We start from the raw sequence: 19,451 nt of genomic DNA, 5'->3' as shown, positions 1-19,451 counted from the left end.
GCTATGGCAACCGGCGTCACGGGGCGGGACCTGCGGGCCCGGGGCCGCCCTCACGGCATTCCCGGGATTGCGGCGCGGCGGGAAGCGGCAGCGGCGGGCGGGCGGCTGGGCGGCGTCCCCCGCCGCCTGGCGAGCGGGTCCTGCAGGGCAATGGACAGAGAAGAAATTGGCAGCTGCGGGGATTGTCAGTCGCCAGCGTTGAGGGAAATGGAGCACGGGAATAGGGGCTCAGGCAGGCTTCCCTGTGCTCGGGGATAGCCGGGATGTGAGGGAAATGGAGCACGGGAATAGGGGCTCAGCCAGGCTTCCCTGTGCTCGGGGATAGCCGGGATATGAGGGAAATGGAGCGCGGGAATAGGGGCTCAGGCAGGCTTCCCTGTGCTCGGGGATGGCCGGGATATGAGGGAAATGGAGCGCGGGAATAGGGGCTCAGGCAGGCTTCCCTGTGCTCGGGGATAGCCGGGATATGAGGGACACGGCCCGGTGCCCTCCGGAGAGCCCCAGCTGTTCTAAGGCATCTCTCACCCACATTTTCACAGCGCAGTCCAAGTTGGGTTTATATATTTAAATTTTATCAAATACTATGCCAGAGGATGGAAAATTCCTGTTGCCTGTGCAGAATGCAGAGACATTGTGGAGCAAATTATAACACATTCCTTGTTAGCTATTAAAAGTGGTGCTCTATTCTAATGTTAATGGCTCATCAGGCCTTCCTAAGAACGTGGATAATTTGTAATTTAGTAATGCTGCAAACGCCCTACAGTGCTGGAATTAGGAAATAATTTACAAAGCAATGGGTAAGAAGGTTTACATTGATGCTTAATCATTTGGGTATTTCTTAGGGATGGTGGTTGTGGTATATTCCTTTTCTCCACTAAAATTAAGGTAATTTCTATCCCTGTCCTCATCTCTTACACTGCTGACAAACTGATAAGTTTTTCCCAATGTTTAAATGCATGTTCTTCCTAATCCTGGATGATTGCTTGCCTTACTGGTGCATGTCACTGGTAAGTGAAAAAAAAACCAACCAGAACCCCCAAAACACAAACAAACAATCAAACAATCCACAAAACCCCCAACAAAACAAAACAAAACAAGACAAAACAAAAAAACCAACCAAAAAGAACTTCTTGATCCTTTTTGAAATATTTCAATGACCACAAACAGTGGCAGTTCCAGGATCGTGCTTGATCTTGCTCAAGAACTCTTGTAGCCATTAATAAGATTTTACCTGCACAAAGTTTCAGTGCAGGTAATTTATTTTATTTAATTATTTAGAATTTAATTTATTTCCTGACTATTTTTTCTCAAAGCTAACAATTCTATGCCCTCAGAACTGCAGAGAAGTACCTGATCATCATTTAAATAAGAATCTGCACTGGAAAAACTTCCAATTTTCCTTTTGCAGGCCACTTTTTTTCACCATCAGTGCTTCCATTTCCACAGCCAGTTTTGTGGTCTGAGAGCATCAGCATGATATATTCACTGATATATCAGCATGATATATTCACTTCCTACTTGTTGCATAAAAAGTTAAAGCATTTCATCACAGTTACAAGAAAAATTGCTGCAGTAATGAGTATGAGGAAATTCTGTCCTCTGTAATCAAATCCATTTTGGTGTCTCACAGGAAACTGCCTGATGTGATCATGTTCTATCCATAGGTGTCAGGGGAAGCACTGGAGTTGGTGGTTTACTTGTTAATAATACAAAAGATAGAGCAGGAAACAAGTTGCTACTTCAGACATTTTGACATACATACATATATATATTTATATATATTTATATATACACTCACACACTGACAGGCAAATCTTGTCAAGCCTTTCCAGTCTCTGTGTTCCTTCCACTGAATTCTTTATGTCAGTGCCCAGCTCTCTTCACATCCAGTGGTTTCCACTCACTAGCACAGTAATAAAGTTTGAAATTCCAGAATCTTGAGAATAGCTGACTTCTTTTTGCTGAATGCTGGTTTTGATCTGTTGCTGAATTTATAAATTTCTTTATCTATTAATAAATAAAGAGGCAAGAAGTGAGGCAGATGAGCTTCTTAGCTATTAGCAGAGGTGGTTTTTACATCACTTCTAATTTCTTCAGTGTGAATAATTCTTTAGCTTTTGAGCAGTTTAAAGGATACTGGCAAAAGTGCAATCATAAAATTAATACTTAAACAGTATTATTTTTAATTACTCTTTTGTTTAGGCTTTAATTCTCCCACCCACCTTGTTTGTAACAGTCTTACTACTACAACAGCTATAAATATTTTTACCTTAGTAAACTTAATGCAACTTTTCCAGTTTGTTTTTATAAATTTTAGTTTGGGGGGAATTTTTTTTTAATAAATCTGACCTCAAAGAGAACACTGAGCTCAAGCTTCTGAAAACCTGTGGTGTAAAGGCCTTTTCTTTCAGTCCAGGAGGCAGAATTAAATGTGACTTCCATATAGAAGGCTGGAAATTAAAACACTAATCACTTTGGGCTTATTGGCAACAATTTATTGTGGAGATTTTTTGGTTAAATATGTTATACTTCAGGGACTTCACTGCACTTTAGTCAAAGCTAAACTAGGAGAGAAATTGGTTCTGAGCAATGCAGACACATTGAAGAAGTGCCTGAAGTCAAGTAAGGAATTGTGAGTTATCTTCATTTTCCTCCCCTCTGGGATATTGAGCTCCTGCAGGAACTCCTAAAGATCTTCTATTTAGGTCATTTTCTTTCATTTTATAAAGCTGTCCTTTTCTCTTGTGACTCGGAGCTTTTATACAAATGTAAGGCTGTTTCACAGCATCCATTCTGCCTGAGAGGCCACTCCTAATATAATTATCTCATAATAAGCATATGCTTTTCCTATAATAATGCTTCTCAGCTAAATTATCTAATCTTAAAAGCATCTCAAGTGTCCAACATCTTGTGCTTACTCTCTGTAGCTTGTGGAAAAAAGAGATACTAGAACTACAAGAATATTATTTCTTCTCTTTTTTAGATCTTTTTTCCTTTATATACTTGCCACAAACCATGCACATTTTACCCACACATTTATCTGAAAGTCTATCCATACACCTGATTTCATATATTTTCCTGAAGCAAATTTTGTTGTTTATTTAGCAACACCAGGGTTCATTCCCATATACACTTTTTTTTTTTCCACAGGGATTTTCTCCACATCTATTGACCTGGTGTTTCAGTAATTGCTGCAGTGCTTTTACCATTGCTTTTTTTCTGTAATGCCTGCACCTCTTGAATTCCAAAAAGCCTTGTAACAGTTTAGATTTTTCTGTCCAATTTCAGCTGATATTGATGGAAGATGAACTACAGCAAGGTGAAGCCTGTGGTTTGGTCTGAAGCCTGTGAGCTTTGTTATTCTAATCTCTTCTGGCATAGAGTTCTGCAGCCATGAGCAGGTTAAAAAAGGAAAAAGAAAAAGCCCTGTGACCTTTCTTTGGAAGTGGAGAGTTTCACTGAACCAGGAAAGGAGGCATCTGTGGAGGATGAAATGGTATCAATAAGGGTATGAGATGGTTAGAAACAGTAAAACAATAAATTGCCAGATGCATGGGCATTTTATTCATTGCAAAATAAGGGTGGGAGAAAGGTCAGGGAATGCCACAAATCCATGATAATAATAGCTTAAAAAGAAAAAACATAACTTTCTGTTGTGTATTGATTTTGGGGAAAGATCTTTATTTCTGAGCTTAGGTGACTGTCTACACAAGTCCAGCTTCTAACACCTTCAGCCAAGAGTCATGAAAGCTCTGCAGAAAGACTTGTACCCACCAACTCATTTCACTTTCTCTTCAGTTTTTAGCACTGTGAGAATTATGCATTTTTAATTTCTTTGTAGAACTTCCCTTAAAAAGAACTCCTCAATATTAGGATTACTGAAGTGGGGCTGTGTGGGGAGTGGGACTAGAAGAGGCTTGAAGGCTGCCCAGCCTTGGAGTTTCCTTGACTGCACAGTGCAAGAGAGAATTTATTTGAGGCATGAGTTTGGTTTGAGTCATTTAGTGTTACCTCAGGGCTTGGCTTTCAAAGAGGAATTTACAGACAAAGTGCTGGTTCTGGGGGCTCTGGGGAAGAACTGGAGTTTGCATTTCTGAGTTTTATTACCCACATGTTTCAGTTGCCCCCAAGAACTTTGGCTAATTGCATTGTATTGTTGATTATAAAAGCCAAAGAAAAACCCCAAGGAAAACAATGCACTGGAGTGCCTCACAGAAACTCTGCTTTCTACTGCTGAAACTGAAAAATCAATTGGATGTACAAGAAAGAAATACTTCCACAGAGATACAGATGGAAGTGCTTTGTACAGAACCTCATCAGTCCTGTTTCATGGATTTCAGATGTATATGACTTTAGCAGGTGGGATATTGGAAGAATTACACAAATGAGGTGAGCAGAGTACATGTGCTGGAGAGCAGCACTTTATCCCATGTTCCAGGTGTGTTCTCTGGCCCCCAGGGGCAAAGGGACTCCACGCTCTCAGCTCACACTCTCACTGTGCCAGCTCACTGATGGGATGGAGCTCCGTGTCCAGGGTGACACAGGAGTGTCAGGGTGACTTGTTTTGAGATCTGAGCAGAGCCCAGGAATTCCAGACCCCTCACTCCACCCCATTAACTCTCCTCACTGCTGCAATTGGCCTTCCAGCAGCTTGCAGGTTTGAGGGGCACTGATCAATAAGGAGTTTTGCCACCACAGCCAGCAGTGGGGAGAACAGAGATGCTGCTGTGGTGCTGCTGCTTCCCTCTTGCTCTGCTATTTCCTTTTCATTTTCTAAGGTGCTGTCCTAGGTTACAATATTAAGATATATTCTATTCCCATCCTCAAGAGCTGCTGAAACCAAGAGGGGCATTGTTTCCTCCTTATCTCCTGTTAATGGGCCCATCAGTGCCTTGCAGCATGACTCAGAGATAACTCCCTCCAGGAGCCATTTCTGTTTAGTGGCCCCACCACACCACTCACAGACTGCTCTGCTCAGGGGGGAGGAGCTCAGCATCCCCACCTGGATATAATCTGGGATTTGGGACAGAACAGCCAGTCTTTCCACTGCATCCCCAGAGGAATGGCTGTCTTTTCCACTGGATCCTCAGGGGAAGACTACACCCTTTCTGCAGGATCACTGCTCCAACAGAACCACATCTGCCACTCCAGGAGGACTGCAGCCACCAATCCAACTGGACTGCTACCAACACCCTGAGCCACAGGGTGTCAGGTTGTACTCTGACTTTGTCAGTGGTTTTTCTTTTGCATTTTTACATATATTTTGGTTTTCTTTTCCTAATAAATTGTATTTTTGACTTGGAGGCTCTCACTGGTTTTGCTGTTGAACCAGAACAGGTGCCATGTACTCAGGCTCATAGCGGAGGCTCTGAGTTGGACGTGGCCTGGAGGTACGGAGCTGTGCCTCTCTGTATATCTGGATACAGCTGCCACACCAGTAGGTGTGACTCAGGAAGGCATAAAAACCAGAGCTGGGGGACAAAGAGTGGAGCTTTTCACAGCTTCATGAACAGGTTCAATGATAGCAGCACAAGCAGAGTTGCTCCTGTTCTTACGTGGAGGACACACTGTAGGATTCCAGTGTATGCATGGTTTTCATTAAGCTCTGTAACTTTTAATACTTGATTTTTATGAAAGCACCATGAGTTATTTATTAAGTAGTTTGTATTTGTGGAGTATGGGATTTTTACTTGTGCTTTAATGCTATGATTTAAAAAAAAAAAAAAAAAAAGTTGGCAACTATGCTTTTATAAAATTTTCATTATCAAATGATGCTGTGTGTAACTGAGGGTTATTTTGTGACTGAATCATGGATTGCCTCACAGTGGAGCTCAGAGATGTGGGCTATGCTGTCATTTCAGAGGACTTATTTCACCCTGCATGTCTTGCTCATGCTTTTTAACCTTGAAAAACTTGCTAAATATATCGAGTGTATGAAACTTGTCACCAGTCTTTACAAAGGTGTGAATAAGCAGGCTAGTTAGATTTTGTAGGAAACAGAGACCAGGAATGAGGTGAAATGAGTAGTACAAAAAATTGTGATTTCCAATTAGTTTGAGAATGGAAGGTGGACAGCAGGAAGTTACCACTGCACAAAGCTTTTTGCCCTGGCTTTTTCTGTCTACTCCTAGCTCTGCTTTTTGGAGAGGAGTGCAAGCCACCTGTGCTTTCAGCTGAAGGGCTCAAAAGACAGCCATGAACTTTAGTTTTCAACAGCCTGCAGGGAGAAAGGCTGACTGGACAGCCTTGGAGGTAAACCACTGTTCCCCAAAAGGAAGGAGCTTTGGGGATCTTGCCAGACCAGGATTATCACTCCTTGTCTGTTGGTGGTTAGGACTCTTGGAGTTTTATTGTCTTGGGGCTGGGGTTTTTGGGGGTGGGGTGGCGATGATGATGTTTTCTTAGCCAGTTGCTGGTACAGGTTCCTCAGAGTTCAGTGTCTGTTCAGAAGTGTTTGCCCTGATGTTTCTCTGCAAGGTTTTATGGAGCTCTGCTGGTTTGCATATGCCTGTGGTGGGCTGGCAAACGGGGCTCTGAGGCTCACAGGGTGAAGCTAATCCCTGCTTCTGCGCTCTTGGCAGAAATCCTGGCAGGACTTTAGGCCATGAGGGAAGTTGGATAGAGGACAAGGGTCGGGGGGAGGTTGGAAATTGCATTTAAGACTCTGCTGGGAGTCTTAATACTGGTAATGTGTTCACTGAGATAAAGTAGGAAAAGTGCTGGTTGGGAAAGCTGACAAGAGCCCAGCCAGATCCATTTTGGAGCTAGGGATCAGAAAGTTTCTTCCTGACACTTTGCTTGGCTGGACAGGCTTAGTTTACTATTTTAGAGCAAACAACAAAGCAGCTCTGCATTGTGGTGCCAGAGTAGTAATAGAGCACTTCCTGTACTTGAAATTCAATTTTACATTCCCTGCAGAAATACACATGGTTTTCACTGAACTAAATAGAGTTTAGCATGTTTGGTATTAATATTACTGGATCCTTGCTGTTTGTATGCATTTCTGTGCCAGAATGCCTTTATATGAGAAAAATATGTCCTGAAAGCTTTTGTAGGGATGAAAACACCATGCTTTTTACTTGGAAAATGCCTCCAGAAGGTCTCATGTGGTGTTGTGTATTAATCTGTAATAGGATGGAGTGATTTGAACTGACCTTCACAAAGTGTTTAGCTGAGTGAACACTTTCTGTGGCAGCATTTTCATTCGTAAATCCAGGATGCCAGAGGGAATAAGGGATGGGGAAAAGGAGAACTTCTAGAGTAGCAAACTCTAAAGCCTAACCAACATGAAGGAATGAGATAAGGGAGTTGTTGAGCAAAAGGTACAAGTGAATTAAGTGGGTTTTTCTGCCAGGCCTTCACTGTTCACCACAGAATACATGAGTGAGGAGCACTGACACTAAGGATAGGGAGCTTGGAAAGAGAAGGTGACAGTTCCTGACAGGCTGAGTGGTGCTTGGGCTGGTTAGGAGCAGGTGACTGGAGATACACAGGGCAAGGGTTATTTTTTTTCAGATGCACGGTGAGGGAAGTGTAAAGCTGATGGCATACAGCCACAAGATAATCACCAACATCTCAGTTGCAGGTCTGCATCTTTGGGTGCGCACAGGAGTCGAGAGCAGCAGATAAAAGGGCTGAGAGATTTGTTATCAGGGCCCACTCCAGCACTTGCTGCTCCTCAGGGCTCAGCCAGTCCCTTGCATAAGGCTCTTTGAGTCTAATGCCACTCCTGTAAGCACAAAGGACATCGAGGCTCTCAGGGTGACAGCAGATCCCAGAGCAAGCTGCCCTGGGCTGTGAGGAGGCAGGCTGGGTGGTAAAGCACCAGGAGGAGTGCAAACCAAAGGACAGCTCTGAAGCATGGATATCAAAGGCAGTGCCAGCCCACTGCCCCTTCAAACCCCACTTTGTACAGAAGCAGCTGTGTGATATTGTGCCAGTCACTGGCTGCGTCCTATGGTTTAAGATCCTTTCAATCAGCAGTAACTGAGCTCAGTACAATTAATTTGTTCCATTCCCCTATGTGGGCACACCCTGGAACAGAAGCAACTCTCTGATTTTTCAAATCAGCAGTTCTCTTATGAGATTTTATACATGACACTTTCAGAATTTCTCATATGCTGTCCTTCTTATACTTTTTTTCTGTGTCAGGGAAGTTTTATTTTAACATGCTTTTGTCTTTTCTGCTCATAGTGGCATATCCTAATAAATCTTTTTTATTTCTGAAACCTTTCTTACCTGCCATGATTTCTGAGGATTTTTTCCCCATTTTCATCCTTTGAATCAAAGCCTTTTTATGTTGATCTTTACTGCAAGCCAACAGTGTTATTTTTGTTAAGATTTGGTAGACTTTTTAATTGCTCTGAGGAGGTGGGCATTTCAATAACGTAGTTTTAGGATTAGCCAAAATTACAGAGAGGTTTGGAAGGAACAAGGCCTCTTTGGATCCACATCAACCTAATAAAAAAATCTGTAGAAAAACTGTTTCCAACTTTCTGGGCCTCATTTGTAGGAAAAAGTACTAAGTTTAATTTCCCTTGTAGTTGAACCCTCGAGCTGTCTACTCCTATGCATGCATATATATAAAAAAATCCTCACGGGGGCACTCTTGGTTTAAGCACAATGTAGAGGAGGTGCATTTTCATCTTGATTTTCCTTTGTAGTAGACTGACAAAAAAAAGCTTAAGGAGCTCCTAGAATGACTTTCAAGACACAGTTAAAAATAAGCTAAAATAAATGTTACATAAGGCAAAGGAGCTTCAATTCTGTCATTCTGGTATAAAGCAAATCTAGTTATATAATCCCTACTGCCAGAATTTTGACTTTCACTTAAAATAGGGTCATAGTAGGAATGAAAGGTCATTATTTAGAAATTTGGGATTCAGTTGATTTACCTGTCTCATTGTTTTTCTTAGTACTTTTGCAACCATTACCTTTTTTTGTATGTAAAAGAAGGGGAGAAATAAACTGTCCCTGTATGTGATGTTGTGGCTTTCCTGCTGTTACAGGTTATGATGTCTAACCCACAGTGACAGGGAAATCCAAGATACCTAGGGGAAGAATTTATTTGGTAATTTGGACAAAGCCTCCTGCTCGTGTCCATTTCTCAAGCCCACAAGAATTGAACTGAAATGATTTCTGAATTTGTATATTGTTAAGCTTCTTGACCAGCTGGAGTTCTCTTTGTTATCATTATTAATAAGCAAAATTATTAGTTGTTCAAAGAGCAGGCATATCAATATATTATTGATCATAACAATGCCATCACCAAACAGCCCAAGAAAAATTTGCAGAAAGAGAAGAAAATTACATTAAACACCTATTTTTGCTTTTTTTTGTCTTGCTGCAAGAACATTTAGTAGGTAGAGCTGAACTGTGTCATGGGCTCTTGAGTGAGGAATTCCTTGGGAGAAACAAGCCTTGTATTCTTCACAAGAAGGATTAGCAGTTCCTAAATGCCTGACTAATTTCTTAAACACAGTCCATGTTGCTGGTACAAAGGGAACTACAGAACTCCCAATACCTCACTGTTCCCTGCTTCCACTTAACTGCATCAGGACAGAAGCAGTAAAAGAAAGAACTAGACAGGGCAGAAGATCTGGGCTCGAGCAGTGATGAAGTCAAGTCAATCTGAATCATTTGCAATGTGTATTTCCACTCGGTGCAAAGGGATCAGCTCTGAAAGGTTAAAAAAAAAATCCTCACAAGCTGGAAGCATGTCAGTCATCTTTTTAATGGAGGTGTGGATGAACTGGGGGAAGTCTCCAGGGAGCAGAGAGGGATCGTTTGAGTCAGAGGTTACTCGTGGGCTATTTCCACTATCAGCACACCAGCCCTCTGCAGCAGCCTCTGCTTTCCTGCCAGCAGCTCTGTGCTCCACAGGCACCCAGGCTGGGAGCTGCAGCTCCTGCAGGGAGCTCATCAGAGGCAGGAGACCTCTCTGTGCTTTGGGATAATGATGATTATTACTGCCAACACCCCTTTTGGGTGACTGTCAGCTTCAGCTATAGCACAAAATTGGCTGTCCTCGTTCGTTAATTAATTTTGTTTGTAAAATACTCCTCTGAGGGAGAGGGAATAAATGTTACCATTAAGGACTTAAATAGGCTTTCAGATGAAATACCATAACCAGCTGCAGGTCAGCAACAAACCATTCTTTGTTAAGGTGTTTTCCTTTTGCAGAGATACAGCCTGAATAAGCTGAATAATCTCATCCTTTTAAGGCAGACTGTTAAGGTGGACTAATTCTATGATCAAAAATGTTCTATAGATCAAAACAGCAGGAAGAAATCAATTTAAAACTATTCATTATTTTAGCAGAGCATTTTCTGTGTGAAAAGGGCTACAATCTTCTACTTTGTATATTAAATATATCAATTATATTTTAATACTTTATATATTTTTGACCTGTTAATAATATTTAAAAGTAATAACCTTAAGAAGAATAAAACCTTCTCTGGTCCGCACAAGAATTATCAAGTGATGAAATCAAGACTGATATACATAAAAATCAGAATTCTAATCATACCCAGGTTATTAAAAAAAAAATCAAACAAATCATAGACTCTTTTAGATTGAAAAAGATCTTTGAGTCCAACCATTCCCCCAGCCCTGCCAAGGCCACCACTAAACCACATCCTCAAGTGCCACATCTGCATGGCTTAACTCCCTCCAGGGCTGGGGACTCCACCACTCTCCCAGGCACCCTGGTTCAGTAGTTATTTTAGCTAGCTGCTTCTTAATTTTAGCATTAAAAGTAAGGAGTGTGTTAAATTGCTTCATAATAGATTTTAAAAGGCCCAGACAACTGACATCTCAGTATAAGCCTGAAATTAGAAGGAAATTTAGTATTTTGTTGAACCATCCTTTGACCTTTCAGCCACTGTATATTGTACATTAATTCAGAAGTTGTTTTACAGAATGGAACATAAAAATCAGAAAGAACTTCAATATTGTATGACCACCTTAGGGAAAAGCAGTAGGTACATAAAGCTGGCAAGAAGAATCCACAGAGGGAGATATTTAGGCACTGGAAAGGGATAGTCAGGAAATAGCTGTTGATGACAGTGGTTTGCAAAAGCCTAAATAAATGACCAAATGTATCACTGTAGGTTTTAGCAGAAGAAAAATTACCTGTTATAGAAAAATGCTTCAATAAGAAAATTTAAAGGGTGGAAGATTTGGATTTAAAAAATGGCATATGAGAAGAACATAGGTAAGAATTCCAATTTTGTGTTCATGTCCAATTAAATTCACAATTCAGCTGGCGTCACAGTGAATTGAACCCTCTAGACTTAAAGCAAACAAAGGGGTCATGCAGTGGTGTCTGAAAGAGGTGTGAGTGAGCAGGCTGTTCCCAGTTCTAGGTAACTCAGGAATCCACCTTCTTTCAAGAAGCTTCATCAGGAATGCTATCTAATAAGTCTAATTATTATTTTTTAAATCCAGTATTGATTCCTTTTTGATGACCTATAATTTTTTCTGTTAATTAGTTAATATATTTTAATATCAGTCTTTTTAGTGTAATGCTGTAAATAACTTGTGTTTTCTTGTTCTATAAGCTTGTCAAATTATTGTCCCAAAGGCTAAATAGGGATATCTTAAAAGCTTTTAATTGTTTCACCAGTTTTTCATGGAGAGAAAAGCTGTTTTCAGACGTAAATAATTTGACAAATAACCAGGGGTAAAATCAGACATGAAAATGAAGAGGATAATCCTGAGGGAGGGAGCTCAGAAGAGCAGAGGCTTGAACAGAAGTGACTCTACTACAGCTGCATTCTTTGTGCTGTGCATTTTTTCATAACTAAGTCCACATACACACATGGAAATCTCAAGGACAGAAACGTTCTCCACCCAGTTCATTATTTCCTGACCTTGGGAAGATCCACCTCCAGCTGGTGAGGAATGCCTCTCTAATGAGACAGGCTAACATCAAAGGTGATGCAGGGCTCTGGAACTTAATAACCTCTCCTGAGCTCACAAATCTGGGTCTTGTGGCAGCACTGCCCAAGCTCCTGGGGTCAAGTGACATCCAGACTGCAAAAGATGGGTGAAAGCAGGGAGGCACCAGCAAGAGTCCATGGCAAAGGACAGGGAGCCAATTACCAGAGATGTGGTGTGTGTGAAAGAAAGTAAACTTAATGCCATAATAAAGCAAAACTGAGGCAAATGGAGTTTTAAGAGGTACAAAAGTCTTTCCCAGGGATAAAAAATCCCTTCTGTTTTGTGAAGCTGAATGAGGAGAGTGCTCCATGCAGAAGGAAAACACCAGAGAAGAAAACCAGCTCAACATTTCTGTACATCAGGGACCCGAGATGATGACTACAGGCCTAGTGCTGTAGATACAATTCCAATGTCTTGCTTTCCCAAGCCCCAGATCTGCAGATCCACGGGCAGCTGTCTGCTAACAATGAGCAGCCTGGGCTGCACTTTGCTCCTCATCAGAGGAAATGCAGAGCGTGCTCTGTAATTCATCTTTCTGACCCAGTTCATAAGAAACACTGCTCGTACTGGCAGCATCTCCTCTGACAGAAGGCATGTCAGCAAGAGCTTTTGCTCAGTCTCACTCCACTGGCCACAGCAGAAGTGAGTACCAAAGCTATTGTCCTGGAAACTGCTGCTCTTGCTGTAATGCTCAACGCTTGCCTTTAGGAAAAGAACAATCTATTTCCTTCATATACAGCAAATAACAAGGGGAAATTCACAAACAGCGTTATTAGACAGTCTTGTAGTTCACAGATGACAGCTGGAAACAGATGAAGGTTTTATTGGCTAAACAGGAAAAAGAGCTGAATTGTAATACTAAGTTCAAATTTTCTTTGAAAGGGAGTATTTCTCTGACACCCTTTTAAGAGTTTAAACCTATGAAAAATCTTAGGAATGGCTATTAAATTTAAAAATCAAGACAAATACTTGGTTTATTTCTGATCACATCAGTTGGCCTGCCACAGTAACATTCTTTCTTCCTGTCCAAGTGATTGAAGAGTAACAAGAAGCTGTAGGCTCCTCCTTCCTCAGACGGATCCCAGTATTAAATGAGACACTTTTACCAAGTGTTTCACCTTTTAAATACTGTCCACATACTGTCCACATAGTCCTCAAAGGAAAGTGTGGATATGTTAGGTAGGCATGGCTAGAAATGGTCAATAGGTGTTCTTGCAATGAACATTGTGCCTGACAGGAAATTCTGATGCATTTGACACTGGTACCCATAGAGGGTATTCTTTGTCTGCTGTCTCTGTACCAATTTCTTGCTATTTGCCACAATTGGACACTAACTGTAAAATGTCTGGGATGTGTAAAAAATCTTAAACGGACAACACCAACTTTCCCCAAGCTCCTACTGTTTTCTTCTTAATTTTTCTCTCAAAATATCCTAATTTTGAGGTTACTTACAACTTTCTCAGGAAGTTCCCTTAAAGTTGATGGGGAATTTTGGTCACGTCAGAGCAGACACTGTAGCAAGGAAAAAAATCTTCAAGAATTGTTGTGGAATTTTCAGTTCTTTATTAATGTCACAGAGGGATTTCCCCTTCTTTTCACTCCTATGGAACAAAAAGTAACATTTAGTCTGCTATATTTGTGGCACCTTTAGGATTTCATAGACGTACTTAAAAAGGCTCAACCCCTCAGTGTCCCTTGTCTTTACTGCCCTATCTTGATAGGGAATAGGATTTGATAGGGAAATGGGATTCTCTGGGAGCAAACAGGACAAGGAAGGTGGCTGTCCTTGTCATTGGCTAGGAGTTTTCACCAGACATTGTCCTACCAAGCCAGCCCATAATCAGAACATTCCAGTTTTGGCTGTGGTTTCATAACCCTGCTGTGGATCCCAAGCATCCATGCTTGGTCCCTGCTTTTCCCATGTTCTAAAGTCCCATCAGGCAAAGGCTGTTAACCAGCAGTGCTGACTGGGAGGCAGAGCCAGCAGCGAGCGCAGCGTCACCTCTTTCCTCTGCTTGTGTGTGAGAGGAAGAGAAAACCACTGTGTCTTGCAACAGCCAAAAAGGGAAGCCTGGTTGTCATCTACTCCCCAAACTGTCCCCTCCCTTGGCTCACTGTGGGCAGGGCTGACCAGAAATGATCTGACAATCCCTGACAAGGTAAGTGGGGCTGTATGTGGTCACCCTTTCCTGCTGTCTGCAGATTGAAGGCATCAGGTTTTTTCTGGATGTTCTTTTTCAATTTGTATTTTGCAATAGCAGGTACAGGAAATGATGCCATGAGCAAAAAAAAAAAAAAAGTTCACTGAGAAGATGAAGTAACTCTGTAATTTGCAGATCTGGCATCTAGGCACAGATCATTTATAATTTCCATGTCTTCTGTGTAGAGTCTTTGTGGCACATGGAAGATGCAAAAGAAAGGAGATGGGGGTGCTCTACCTGTACGAGAACAAACATGGCTCTTCTAACAACAAGGTAATCTCTAAATTTGTTTGTTCAGAAGCAGTAGATCATACCCTGTATTAAATACTGACAGTGCTGTTCCAGAAAATGAGATGTGAAATAACAAGATTGTCCTCTATGCATTTTTTCAAATTATAAAAAGGGTATTTTTTTTAGTTCCAAAATATTCCTGAATGTACATTCTTAGAATAGTTAGAACTATTAAAACTTCAGTTTTATAATAATGTTTCTTCTCTGTTTCTGGGTCAGCTAACTTCAGTTGTCAACTTTTTCAGCTTCTGGGACTGACCACTGTAAGTGCAGTCATCAAACTTTCTTTTAGGAGCTTTCCCAGGTAAAAAGTGCTAAAACAATGCAGCCAAATATATCACAAGCTACAGGTTCCAGTAGTGTAGTCCTGTAGAGCTGTGACTTCGAAGTATTTCCTTGAACAATACTCCTGGGACTCGTGACAGCTACGCTGAAAATGAAAGCCTTCCGTATTCAGTTCAAGATCAGAGAAATAACCCCAAAGACAAACATTTTAATTCATTTTAAGGGTTGTCTGTCAAACAAGGGCTGAGCAATCAAAGGCTGACAGCTTCCTGTCCTAGGGCGAGTTGTCTCACCTCGACGGGGTGGCTGCAGTCCAGGTTCTTCTGGCTCTGACTGCACTGCAAACATCTGCCCTGGCAGCGGTTCACCCTGGTCGGTGTCTGCGTGTACCTGGAAAGAGGTAAATGTTCTCACACTGGGTGGGACAAAGTGGGAGCTACTTAGAAGAAACTTTAGAGTTTCTTCACAGGTTTTCAGGGCTCTTAGTCTTGGGGGAAAAGAAAAAAAAAAAACCCAACTCAAACCAAAACTGAAAACAAAACTCCTCTGACTGCATCTGGATACCTTCTCTGGCAATTATCTTGTACTAATCTCCAGTTCAAATAGAGAACTGTAAATCATTTGAGGTAAAACAGCTGACAGTACATTTCATAGCTAAAATGTAGCACTCTTTCTGCAGGAACAGCGATCAACAGCAATGCTGAGCACACAGGCCAACTGCCTGATGTGGATGGAAGCAAAAACATCTAAAACCATTTAATTCAATTTTTAATGCTAGGGAATCTCAGTATAAAATGGTTTCTGTGAGCCAGCTGCTGTTACTACTACATGGGCTATCAACTTCTACTGGCTGGGCTCTAATTCCTAGAAATTTCTTGATGCCAAAGTCATTACTGCCTAATTAGAGCCCAGAAGAAACAAGGGGATGAGCCAGGGAAGTTCCATGGCATTGTGGGCACAGTCGCATGTTTACAGACTGCTGCCAGCCCAGGGAGTGCAGCGGTTGGCTGGTCAGGCTTGTACAAAAATGCTTTTGTGGCTGCCTTTAAGGGCTGGGGATTTATTGGCAGTTATTTCACCCATGGATCACCAGGTTCTTATTCAGAACCAAGACTGCAGAGTCTTCCTTTGCCCTTCCTTATTTCTGTTGTTTCACAGGAGGGCTGAGTTCACTCTAGAGATCTGTGAGAATCAAAGTCATTTAACTATGCAACATTGTCTAAATTTACAAAAAAGAATGCTTAGAATGCAAAAGATAGACTAATATTACAAGGTCCATAATTTATTTTTCTAATCTGTTACTTAGGCATTCTGGGAAACAAGTCATGATTGGAATTGGGTTTTTCCCCAATCTTGGACATTAGGAAAAATGTATATCTGGTATTTGGGTTAAGGAAAACCTTATCTGTTTAGCTGTTACTTGATTTTTTTCAAAGGCACTTAACTTCAGTCACTTCTATTGCAATGTTTTGTGGGATTTGGTTTTATTTTTTTTTTTTTATTAGGTGTGCAAAACTAAAGGTATTTGAAAAAATGCTGCTGCAATTCAATTATACCACACAGAAGAGAAGCTGAATTTAGTTTGAGATTTTGTAAAATGCTTTGTCAATGAACCACATAATGTATTAAGCAGATATGTACATGCATATTAATGCAGGACTGAATACTGAAAGCACAAGAAGGAGGAGAAGGCTCAGGGAAGGGACAATGATCAGGCCAGCACACTGCTTGTCATCCTCTGATTCCCCAGAAAATCTTTCTAGAAAGTTGGATTTTACTTTAACAGGGATGTGTCTGGATTCCACCTTCTGAGGAGAAAACCTGTCCTGCTTCTAGATTCCACTTCCTGAGGGGAAACCCGTCCTGCTTCTGGATTCCACTTCCTGAGGGTAAGAGTTTTTCTCTTCACAGGCACCTTTATTCTCAAAAAGGAAAATGGAAGATATCTCAGTCCTGCCCTGAGTTTTTCCCTCATGGGCCCTTTTTTTCCCCAAAGGAGAATGAAAGAGCATCTTTTCTTCCCACACTTATCCCCTCATAGATACCTTTACTCCCTTAACAGGCAATAGAAAGTCATCTCTTTCCCACACCGAGCTTTTCCCTCGTGGCTTTATTCCCTGAGAGGGGAATGGAAGAGCATCTCCTTCCCACCCTTCTCCCCTCATCTTTATTCCACATGAGGGGAATGGAAGAGGATCTTCCTCCCTCCTGTGCCGAGTTTTCCCCTTCCGGGCATCTTTATTCTCCCAAGGGGAATCAAAGAGCCTCTCCCTTCCTCCCTCTCTCCCTCCCGTGCTTTTTTTCCTCATGGGCACCTTTATTCTCCTAGAGGAAATAGAGAATATCCCTCCCGTGCCAAGTTTTTTCCCCCTACCGGCACCTTTATTCCCTAAGTGGGGAATGGAAGAGCATTTCCCTCCCTCACAGGCTTTGCCCTCACGGGTACCTTTATTCCCCAAAGGGGAAAGGAAGAGCATCTCCTTCCTGCCCTTCTCCCCTCATGGGCACCTTCCTTCTCCAAGAAGTGCCTGGAAGAGCCTCTCCTCCCGTGCTTTTTCCTTCCCTCACGGGCACCTTTATTGCCCCAAAGGGTAATGGGAGAGCATCTCCCTCTCTCACCTGCTTTTCCCTTTCCCGGCCCGTTTATTCTCCCAAGGGAAATGGAGAATATCCCTTCTGCGTTGAGTTTTCCCCTCACGGGCACCTTTATTCCCTCGGGGAGGAATGGAACAGCGTCCGCCTCCCTCATACGCTTTCCCCGCCACCTTTGGGTACCTTTATTCCCCAAAGGGAAGAGCATCTCGTTCCCGCCCTTTTCCCCTCACGGGCACCTTTATTGCACAAGGGGTGACTGGAAGAGCCTCTCCCTCCCTCACGGGCTTTTTCCCTTACACTTCCCTTACTCTTTTATTCTTCTGGGTTGAGATTTCCCCTCGCGGGCATCTTTATTCCTCAAAGGAGAATGAAAGAGCATCTTTCCCTCCTACACTTTCTGCCTCACGGGCACCTTTATTCTCCTAAGGGAAATGAAGAGTATCCCTCCCGCCCTGAGTTTTCCCCTCACGGGCATCTTTATTCCACCAGAGGGGAATGGAAGAGCATCTCCCTCACGGGCCCCTCTATTTCCCCCAAAAGGGGGACTGGAAGAGCATTATTATCCCTCGGGGGCACCTTTATTCCCGGAGCTGGGAAGGGACGAGTCTCTCCTCTCTCCGCCCGGCCCCACCGGAGGCTGAGCGGGGCCCGCAGCCGCATCGCGCGCGCGCGCGCGCCGGGCGCGAGTCCTGCAGCGGTTCGGCCGCGGCCCCGCCCCTTTCCAACCGCGCCGCCATCCCCGAGCGGCGGCGGAGGGATACCCGGCTCGGGGCGGAGGGATCCGCACGCTGGAGCGGCCGGCCGGGCAGGGAGGGCGGGAGGCAGGCGGGCAGGGAGGGAAGGAGGACGAGGACGAGGCGAGCGATGCGGCGCGGCCGCGCTGGCTGAGGCGAGGTGGCCCCGCAGTTGGGGAGGACGGGGGGTGGGGAGCGGAGCGGAGCTGGCGCCGCGGGAGCGGCGGCGGAGCGGCAGGAGAAGAGCTGGGGAGGGGTCGGGGGGCGCTCCGGGAGCGGCGAGGGGAGAGCGGAGCCTGAGGGGAGCGGCCAGCGCGGGGGAAGGGCGAGGCTGCGGGGCCGGGCGGCGTGTGTCGGTCCTGCCGCTCTCTGGCGCCGTAGTTTAGTGGAAAAGGGAAGGGATAGAAAAGGGAACTGATTTAAAATAGCCCCCGATCCCTCCGGGGGCCGGTTCCCTGTCGGTGCCATTGCAGGGGGGCAGCGGGGCTCTGGTGCAGCCGCAGCCCGGGGGGCTTGGCTGCGAGAGGGGCGGGGGTCGCTGCCCTCGCTGCTCCCCTCGCCCGGGCTTGGGGCTTTTTTTGTGGGGAAGGGGCAGGATGAGCTTGCGGAGTTTCACTGGAATTTTTCCTTCCTTTCTGAGGCGCTGCCGCTGCTGAAGCAGATTTTTCCTTCCTCTCTTTTTTTTTTTTTTTTTTGTCTGATGCAGAATCCCAGTAGCTAGGCAGCCTCCCTCTTTTCTTTCCTTCCTTCCTTCCACCTCTTCGCTATGTAGGAAGGGAGATGCATCAATGGAAAGGCTGAAATACGCTTAGATGGACTTTTGGATGCATTTTTTCTTGAAAGAGGAAGATAAATCCCGCTTGCCAGTGCACTGACTTTTGTTGGTGTTGCATCGCTTGGTAAAAATGGGGTTCGCTCACTCCAGCTGAATCCTTGGAGCATTCCAGAGAGTTGCTGCAGTGAAGGACTTATCTTTATTTTTTGCATCAGAGGAGCTGCATTGATGTTAACCATTTTTTTGTAAAATGGAGAACGAGATCTTCACACCCCTTCTGGAGCAGTTCATGTCGAGCCCTCTTGTCACCTGGGTAAGCGTTCATTTTCCCCTCACACGTTCCTGGTTTTATTTGCTCATTGTTTGAGAAGAGCCTTGCGGCAGGGGAGCGAGGTGGACTTGGTGTCACGGTGCTGCTGCTGCTTCTGTTCCAGGTGAAGACGTTCGGACCGCTGGCTGGAGGAAATGGGACCAACCTGGAGGAATATGTGGCGCTGGTGGATGGAGTGTATCTGAACGAAGTCATGCTGCAAATGTGAGTGTGGGCAAGCGCTGCCTTGGGGTAATTTTTTGCTGGTTTGTTTCTCTTGTATTTTTTTGCTGCCTTATGAAAAAGCCTTTCCCCCC

The 19,451-nt window shown here is 43.6% G+C and overlaps 1 protein-coding gene across 3 annotated transcripts in view; it reads left to right on the top strand.

The window, feature by feature from the left end:
* Positions 1 to 18,367: 18,367 nt before the first annotated feature.
* CCDC88A (coiled-coil domain containing 88A) overlaps positions 18,368 to 19,451 on the top strand; it is a gene marked incomplete at its 3' end in the record, with an annotated part of 61,109 nt that continues 60,025 nt past the window's right edge. For all 3 annotated transcript variants that reach the window (XM_084201682.1, XM_084201683.1, XM_084201681.1), the window contains exons 1-2: positions 18,368 to 19,137; positions 19,259 to 19,359. In XM_084201682.1, coding sequence (XP_084057808.1) covers positions 19,075 to 19,137; positions 19,259 to 19,359 — 164 coding nt within the window. In that variant the 5' untranslated portion in view covers positions 18,368 to 19,074. The remainder of the gene's footprint in view (positions 19,138 to 19,258; positions 19,360 to 19,451) is intronic.

This window comes from Fringilla coelebs, assembly GCF_963513975.1.
Source record: "Fringilla coelebs genome assembly, chromosome: 3".
Taxonomy (NCBI): Eukaryota; Metazoa; Chordata; class Aves; order Passeriformes; family Fringillidae; genus Fringilla; species Fringilla coelebs.
Note: the sequence above shows the minus strand (reverse complement) of the source record. Positions and strands in the feature narration are given on the sequence as shown.